Source organism: Pterocles gutturalis, unplaced genomic scaffold (genome assembly GCF_000699245.1).
Source record: "Pterocles gutturalis isolate BGI_N339 unplaced genomic scaffold, ASM69924v1 scaffold52383, whole genome shotgun sequence".
Lineage (NCBI taxonomy): Eukaryota > Metazoa > Chordata > Aves > Pterocliformes > Pteroclidae > Pterocles > Pterocles gutturalis.
In genome coordinates, this window is record NW_010122525.1 from 7,409 (window position 1) to 16,755 (window position 9,347).

Below are 9,347 nucleotides of genomic sequence, written 5' to 3' on the forward strand. Positions count from 1 at the left end.
CAGCTAACACAATATTCTAGATGTACATTATTGTACACGAGCTCTATATTACACATGAATATCTTATGTGAAATATATAAGAAACATACTTACTGATATTGTCTCAACATTGGCCAAAAGGTTTATTTTTCTAAAGGAAGTGTATTTTTCTACTCACATTCAGTGTAGTTCCAATAGCAAGGGTTAGTTTTGCTTACTTAGGAAATGTAGAAAGTTTGTGTGAGGTAGTTCAAGAAAACCTAGCTTAAATTTTTAACTGCAGAAGTAGAAACACAATGTGATCTGATTCATAACACATTTCTGTAATGCAGAGATATCTAAAGGGAGAAGGGAGTGAAAGAGATCACTTCAAATACCAGTCTTATCCAGTGCCCTTAACTAAGAATAAATTAAATTAATTGATAATTTGGGTAGGCAGCAGAGTCTTATCCCATTTCTCCATTAAACCCCTCTTTCTAATCTTACTGAAAAATGCAGACAGCTCTCCAACTCCAGTCCTCAAACTAAATATGTAAGAACCAAAACATTGATAGGAAATAAAATGTAACAGCATGGACAAGCTGCTGTCATCAGCAAATACAAGCATATCTAGGAACAGTAATTCAATTCCTTTAGCAACTCAAAACAATAAGAGCAAGTGTAACATGACTCATCTTCTCCCCTTTCCTCCATAATCTTAATTGAGAAACAATGTCATATGCTTTGGATTATTGGCTGGGTATGACCTATCCTCCTCTACTAGATTTTTGATCATTTTTTTTACGCAACATTGAGATGAATGCCACATACATTAATGCAGGAGCACTATATTCATGCAAACGCCTGTCAAGGTGCTTAATTTTTGCTCTCTAATGACACAGCCTGTGTTCAGAGAAGCAATTTTGCATAAAAACCCCCAGATCAGTAGCACACTCTTTACTTGGACATTCAGTCAGCAGAGGGTGCTATTGCCACAACCACCTCAAATACAGCTCACCACGTAGTCCCCTAAATTCACAATTCAAATTACCAAACAATTTATGCTGATATTATCTTTGTGTGTAGCTGGAATTCCTATCCAGAAACATACTATTGCATATGGTGTAGTGAGGTTCTTCTAAACTAAAAACCTAAGCTGCACAGCGCCTACACCTCTGTTCAGCTGAGAAGAATGAATGCACGAGAGGTGACTGGGTCAGTCAGGCTGGTCTAAGGTTGTTCAACTGATGGGTATTGCTCTGGCAGTCCAGCTTCTCACACACACTAACAAACAAAAACCTCAATTCTGACCCTTTTGCCTTGCATTAACAAAGACTTCACAGAGTAGAGGTGCAGCACACAGTGACAGTAGTAATTTCCCCCTCACTTCTATTTCAAAACCTTGAAGAACCTACTTCTACAAAAGGAGAGGAGCTCTAACCAGAGAAGGAGGAAATTAATCTTGTTATTATTCCCCAGCTTTAACCTCACGTGATCTAAGAAATCAGACAGCTCACTGCAATTCAGTCCCTACCAATTCCCAATGGATCGGAACGTCTCTAGAAGAGGAAAGTTGTGTACACTTCGGTGAAGCCTGTTGTCATGAGAAGATTTTGAAATCATAGACTAAAATAAAGCTTAATAATACTTTAAGAATAAAATTGTACAGTGTATTAGATGGTATATTATCTAACAACATAACAATAGACAAAGACAGCTGAACTCTAGCTACCCATTTGTTTGCTACCTATAGTAGTGTACAACTATCTATGAAATAATTTTATATTTCAACAAATAAAAAGGGAATTTAAGGCTAGCATGTTGTTGCAATAATTTGGTTACTGAATCTGATTTTTTTGCCTTTGACATTTGCCATCACTTTAATTTGCCCAAAATGCAAGCAACCGCAAGGAAAAAGAAAAAAAAAAAAAAAAAAGAAAGAGGCTACACTGCTATGAGGATGGTGCCAAAAGCAAACTCTACGTTCCCACAGGCAAAAGCTCTGATGTTACAGGAGTAATCCCTTTAAACACAGCTCATTCACACTGCACTGGGTTGCAGTGGACAGTTTCGCCCATTCACCAATCCTACCTTAGAAGATGAAAAACTCAATTCTCCTTAGAGCTTATGAACTCAACGAAGTTACTATTGATAGTGTACTGTGGTAAAAGCCTAGTAACTGTTTCGCTCAATATTAATTTTAAAAGCAATTTTTCTTTAGGACACTGGAAAGTGATACCAAAAATTATTTCAATGTTCCAAAATATTTCAGTCACCAGTGCAATCCAGAGGGGTCCAAAATAAATTTAAATAGGCATAATATTTACCAAATTATCTTCTTAACAGCATTTACAGGGATCCAAAGTTGATTTTGTCAGTCTTAACTTCATTACACTGGGCTGACCAGAATATCATTTGACCCTACATAACAATGGAGTACTGTTGTATGACCAAAAAATTTTGGCTTAATTCACAGCTTAAACTTTGATAAAAAACTACAAAATAGGCTGTTCTGTTGGTCTCTGTTCAACTTGAGCAGATTTTCTGTGTTCCAGTGCTAGACAAATCCAAACGCGTCCTGCCTATTCTGAGGTAATACACAATTTGGCAGGATCCTGTAAAAATAATTGCCTTAACAAATGTGGTTTAGAAAGGCAATATTGAAATACTAGATACAAGTGAGGAAAGCAAAATTACACGCACACAGCACTTACCAGCAGTCTAGCCAGGCCAGGAAAACAACTCTGCAGTTTATCAACTTAGTCATCTTTGAGACGTTACCATTCCATGTAACCCTGTATGTTTTTTAAAAAGACATGTTAGTTACTGAAAGCATTACTATCACTTCTATTTTTCTGAAACTTACTGCAAAGACAAATTTGCCTCTTTCAATCAGAACTTCAGAAAGATACCTATTTAACCCAACAAGCAGAAGGAACCACACTGAAGAGCGTCAGTCATTCCTCGATGACCTCTGTAGCCAGTTATATGATTTGCTTATGCTCTGTGCCTGGCAAGACTTCTGTATTTTTTATGCTCATTTCTGTGAGCACTACTAATTTAAATTCCTCTTCACATTCTAATTTCACTACACAAAATATGCACCTACACAAGGCAACCAATTACACAGCCTAGCTTCACTAAAAATCTGCATTTTCCAAAGGAATAAATTCTGAATGATTGTTTAACTCATACATAAACTTAAGTCAGTTATACATAAATCATTTTGTAAATATAAAATGTAAACAGTTAAAATACTTCTGTGAGGAGCAGCACCATTTTACATGACTATTTAGTAACTGTTCTAAATATTTCAATATATCTTTTCTTTAAAAAGTGTATTGAAACCTGGAGCTTCAGTGCTGAAAACTACTGAACATTTACGACTTAAAATGAACCATTATTAAGATTTCTGCTACACTGGTCTCATGGTGAAATGAAAGTGATAAATATTAATTTATGCAGCACTACTTCTCCCTCCTTTGGATGGCATATATTGCTCACTTAATGCATCAGCTGCAGAAATCCTGAGGTTCTCCTACCACTTAATAGTTTTTAGCAATCAGTTACTTTTGCTGGAGAAAGAATATTTGAAGTTTTGCCCCTTTGCATTCATGTCATTCCCTCTTCTACCCAAAAATACTTGTCTTAGTAGACAAAACTAGTAAGAAACAAAATGCTCAAGAATCACATAATACATGAAAGTAGAGCTACAGCATATTCGTTTTCCCTGTTAGCAGTCTACACATCCTGGATACACTTCTTCATTTTGTGTGTACAAAAACAGGCTACAGGCTAGAAGTAAACAGTTTATTTGCATTGCAATGTATTATTCATGAAGTATCCTCATGTTTTATGGTGATCACAAGATTTGGCATGCCACAACTCTGCAGAAAACGTCACATTACTTTGTTAGGCTAGATATTTCTGCAGCTTTGAAGATATACTGTGCTTTCTTAAGTTTGTAAAACCATTCAGATGAGGTTACTTTGCAAATGATTGTATAATGTTTCTCTAAAAAACTTCACTAATTGTTGCTTTTGCTTAAGTATTATAAGCAAGTGGCCAAAATAAAAGAAGATTTTGTTCCCTGCCAGCACAACAGTAGTATGCCCAAAACCGCAGCTGGCTGCACTGGCTTCTCTCCCCCCCTCCACCTGGACACGGACATATGACCAAGCATAAAACTTTGAAGGATATCATGAACAAAACATCTGGAATAAATTCTAATTAAAAAATTGAAAACCTATAAAATCTTAAATAATTAATTATATGGTAATGACCACAACATTAATATGTGCTTTGATAAAACAAATCTTACAAATTCAGTAAAAAAAGATCAGCAGCATAATAGTAAAGCAAATATGCAGATTTTAAAACCACAATAAAAATTATCAGGTTTAATATTTTACAGTTAATTACAGCAAAAAAAGTGGCTGCTTTTAACACAACTTACAGTTTAAAATTACAGCACTTTATGATGAATTCTACACTTATTTTTGAAAAAACACTCAAAAATACCACCAAATTTTAAAGGTGCCCTATTAATGACTAAAAGGACCCCCCTCCCACTCCCCAAAAGACCAAGTAGTCATCTACAGCAACCCAGAGGTCCAGCTGAGGTTTCTAGACTGCTGTCTGTATCAGAGGCCAATGTTGGATCTGTTGACATTGAAGACACATCATTGACAGATGATGATGAAGATGGATGTTGAGAGCCATTGATCATTGCTGCACCTGTGCTATGAGAAACAAGACAGTAAATCAGTTGCAGATACAGTTGCATGGTTCATTACTTGCATTAGTCTGTCTCTTCCTAATAGTCATTACTTTCCCCTGTTCCATCAAGTTTGAAGAGATAAGTGACAATCCACTGTCAAGGTGAATGAAACCCCCAAGTCTTTAACATGGGGCTTAATGAATGATATGTCAAGAACCACGGAACTCACATGGCACGATACCTGTCAAATGCTAATGCTAATGGATGAAGGTTAAAAATCACAAACATAGATAAAACTGCATGAAGCCGCAGCTAAGATATCTTACTAAATGTTGAGACCCATAGCCAGAATGTATCTACATATTTAGATAAAGAAAGAAGGGGACTGGTATTTTCCATAAGATCCTCCCCTTCAGTCTGGGAAACAGCTGGTGTTCAGCCACATTGTATACATTCCATTTCAGATATGCAGTGATTTTTCAGAGTCTGGACTTCCATGAACTCTCATGAGAGTCAGCAATAGCTGCCCAACTCTTCCCATTATTTTTGAACAGTGCAAATGGAGTTCCATTAATAGTCAGTCAATGGTCACATTTTGCTCCAAAATTCAGCAACAGATTCTGAAAGGGCTCCATAATTTTCCTTTCTGTTCAGAGGGAATATTCAAGGCAGACAGCCTAGAAATCCTGTTTCATTACTTAATAGATGTAAATAGTGGTTATATCTTTATTTGAAACTGCACCAGCTACAAGTTACATATCTAACCAGATTGTGGCAACAGAGTACCAGTACATACAAAGGCGTTTCTTGAGGACTGAAATGAATGGTCAGTTACATGGGGACAATAATAGAGGAATTTACCAGATTAATAAAAAGAGATGTCAACCCCATACATTCCATTCAAATAAGCAATATCTAAAAGAGAATTCAAGAAGTTATTGGTTATTTAAGGTTCATGTTTTTGAGTTAGCTTACTCTTGGATGTCTTGAACAGTTTTACTCCCTCCTGACCTACAACTTGATGTAGCTTTATACTGTGCTTTTATTGTAACCAACCTAAAGGGGCTGGCTGTCCACGTATAACCCCATTCTTGGTTCTTTCCTCCAGGTCCATGACTTCCTTGTATATCAACTCTGAAAATGCAGAGAAGGCAAAAAATGAATTTGCAAACCCAAGACTGGATTGATAATACATCTCCCATTAAAATGTACATTTAAATTTCATAGGTTTATTACCATTTAGAATTCGTTTTGTACATCAGGCTGCAGAGGTTACAGAACAACTGAAAAGTCATATAAAAATGTACAATTCTTTTCTGTTGGAGCTACAATGGCCTGGCACTCTCAAGAACACACTGACATTGCTCTAAGACTCTTTTGTCCAGGTTGCTTGTGGACCTGAGGTTAAAACAAGTCTCAATGACCACTCAGTTTTTAATCCATGGCTTCTTTGGTACAGATAAACTCCATCAGCAGTCCTTAAATGAGGAGGTGGGAATAAGCCCAAACAGCATTGCCATCCTCCTGATACACATTTGTCACTAAATTTCCTCAGCAACATCTAAAGGTCGGTTCACGATGAAATGGAATACAGTATTGGCATGTAAGTAGCCACTTCAAATGAAAGCAGCAACTTTATCTTCCAGTTAGAGAAGTTCCTCAGCCTTAAACAGATTAGAAGAGCTTGTAACAGGTATCATATGCCCTGTGTGCTGGCCAGAGGTTTTCTAGGCTAACGGCAGCTATTACCCAGTAAAGACTTCAGCTGTGAATCTTAACAGAACAACAGAAGAAAAGGACTAAACATGTTAACTGCAACTCATAAGAACTAACTGTCAGAACACTGCTTCTCATGTATCACTGGCAAACTAATACATGTAAAAACAGTTTGGAAGAACAAAACATTTAAGAATTATCACTTCAAAGGCTGCGGGAGCCTCGAAAGTAAACTCTATATTGCTTGAAATACCCTCAACACATCTGGATCAAAAGGGAAATAACTTTGCTTGGAGGGAGGATGATAAGAGAATTTCCACAATTCTCCCCCATCTCTGCCTTTAAAGTAAAACTCAGTTTCTAACAGAAGGTGACCTGAAAGTGTGGTAGAACTAGATTTTACAGACTTATGTCCTTATGTCCATTACCAGCCAACACAAAGAAAACGTCAAAAATGATTAATGAAACATCTTCCCTGCTTTTTTTCCTCTGGGGATAAAAAGGTTATACAGGTCTAATATCCATTCCTAGACTTTTTCAGCATGAAGTATGCTCAATGCACTAAATTCTTGCTTAAATGCAACATTTACAGCCTGCACAGCAATCTGGATCTGCATTTTTTTCTTGGCACTAGAACCTCTCCAATAACACGCCACCTTTTAGAAGTGAATTCAAAATGAAGCACAAGCTTTACAAGTAACAAAGATATTCCCCTTATACTCTTATCATTTTACACCTCATACATGACCAGGAAATACAGATACTAAAGCAGTACTGAACGCTAAAAATCACGCTCTTGGAGGTATGAGTTATGTCACACTGAGATGCATTCCACACCTCAACACCAGCTACCTTCTCAGGATCCCACAGCTGATAACCATCAGCATCTCCCACACCAGCTGTACCTTCACTATCTCAGCCACCACTAACTTTTCTTATGGCTTCTTGTTTCATATCATCTGCTTGATTTAAAAAGTGTACAGTTATTGCTAATATGCTCCTCCCTTTAAGACTAGCGCTTCTACTTCAGACTTATGCTGCTCAAACTACTGCCCCTTTTTCAACTGGAACAGTTTGTCCAGAAGAGTTACCCTCCCTAAAACGCTGCTTTATGGTTTGCAAAAGGTGACAGAAATGAGCAGGTCTCCTTAAGTGCACTACAAAGGTTCAGCACCTTCACAGGAAATTTTTTAGTGTCCAGAAAATCAGGAGGTTGTGAAGCACTGATGCATTCCGTTGCCATTCCAAGCAGTTTAGTATATACTGTTAGGATGCTTAGAAGAACCCTAACAGTAATCCTTGGGGCCCAGCCTACTTCCAAAAGCCTTAGTATACTTCAAACGTCCTTCTTACCTTTCCATTCTTCTATCGTGTGCTCCCTCTCATCTAACTGCTTATCTGGTATCTTTGGTGGGGGCTGAAAAACAAAACTAACTCATAATAAAGCAATAAAAAGGAATACAAAAGCAGAATAAATTAAAATAAGGCATTCAGCGTATGAACCTGATTTAATACTTGGCCCATTTTCTAGATGCTGCTAGATGTTTTAAACTTCTGATTAGCAGATTTACTTACATTACTGCAAAAATTAAAATACAAACTGAACAATCTGGTAGAAAAACTCCCAAGTGCAGCAGTCTCCAGCACAAGCAGCCCTTTTTACCTCCTTACCGTTAATTACCACGTTTTCCCTCTATCTGTTATAGATCACCAGAATTCTAATTGTACCATTTACATCACACCTCTTTTTTCTATTCTTAGTGGCCCATCACCACCTTGCTCTTAACAAAATAAAACTTCTGTCGTAAGTTGAAATTGTCCTGAGATTAATTTTTAAGAAAAATTGTCAATTAATCCCTTTGTTCATTAGTGTTGATAACTGATAGCCCAAGATCTTGTACTCAGATTTTGCTGAAACACTTATTTTCTAGTTTAAGGGTACTATCAATTGCTACAACTGATGAAAATATTTCTCTTGCCCAGGAGTAAATGCCTCAGAATACTATCAAGGGCAATTAAACCACCCTGAAACAACTTAAACTCAATAAACCTTACAGAAAATATTTCACATGCATTACTACAACTCCAGGAGATTATATGCAATTATCCAAGAACACACACACTCAGATACAGGTACCTCGGCTACCTGCAAGTTGGTGCCCGTTCCTAATACTATTTCTAATAAACATGTCCATCAATGTCAATAAAAATTATTATAGCTCAGTTAAGCTTCTAGTGAAATGTGTAGATCATGCAATAATCTTCTTACAAGCAGTTATATCAAGCATCACAACAAGTTTGCTATAGTACAGTATCTTCCTAATCAGAGACCAAAAACAAGAACTTACAGCTTCTGCTTCTGATGGATCATACCAAACATTGATGTATGGGTGCTGCAGGGCTTCATCCACAGAAATTCTTTTAGAAGCATCTATAACCAGCATTTTTGATAACAAATCCCTTGCTTGACTTGCTGCAAAGATGAAATTTTCTATTTAGACTAGTGCCATATATGGTGCTGTATTTCAAAGCTCATGAGGAGAGGAGGCCAGAGTAAACAAATTCCAGTTTAATACCTATACAACCCTCACATAATTCGGTGTTTAGGAAAGTGGTTCATCTGATGGGGTGAAAAAAAATAATGAAGATAGTAACACAGGTGGGAAAGGTGTGGGACACATTTCACTATACATTATCAGTATACAGTGCCCTTTGGCGTGACATCTTTACATGAAATATAACTCAGCTGGCAGTATAGCCTTGTCTGCAGTAGCAGTGGGCAAACACCTACTACCCCTCTCTTACAGGTTATGGAGGAAAAGCCATCATGTACGTTAGTCACAGAAAATATGGTGAGTCTGTGACTCCGCTGAGTAGGTGACCAGTTATTTCAGTAACTACCAGGTATCTATGTATTATGAATAGAAAAACTTTCTTTTCATCCCTAGGGAAA

At 37.1% G+C, this 9,347-nt stretch overlaps 1 protein-coding gene across 2 annotated transcripts in view; it reads right to left on the minus strand.

Moving 5' to 3' along the window:
• Window positions 1-3,754: 3,754 nt before the first annotated feature.
• Window positions 3,755-9,347, minus strand: part of LOC104464719 (mitogen-activated protein kinase 8-like) — an 8,039-nt gene continuing 2,446 nt past the window's right edge. Inside the window, exons 3-6 of one of the 2 annotated variants that reach the window (XM_010077534.1) lie at window positions 8,743-8,867; window positions 7,748-7,811; window positions 5,735-5,812; window positions 3,755-4,700 (exon numbers count right to left, since the gene is read on the minus strand). In XM_010077534.1, coding sequence (XP_010075836.1) covers window positions 4,684-4,700; window positions 5,735-5,812; window positions 7,748-7,811; window positions 8,743-8,867 — 284 coding nt within the window. In that variant the 3' untranslated portion in view covers window positions 3,755-4,683. The remainder of the gene's footprint in view (window positions 4,701-5,734; window positions 5,813-7,747; window positions 7,812-8,742; window positions 8,868-9,347) is intronic. The other variant, XM_010077533.1, reaches the window with a different exon arrangement.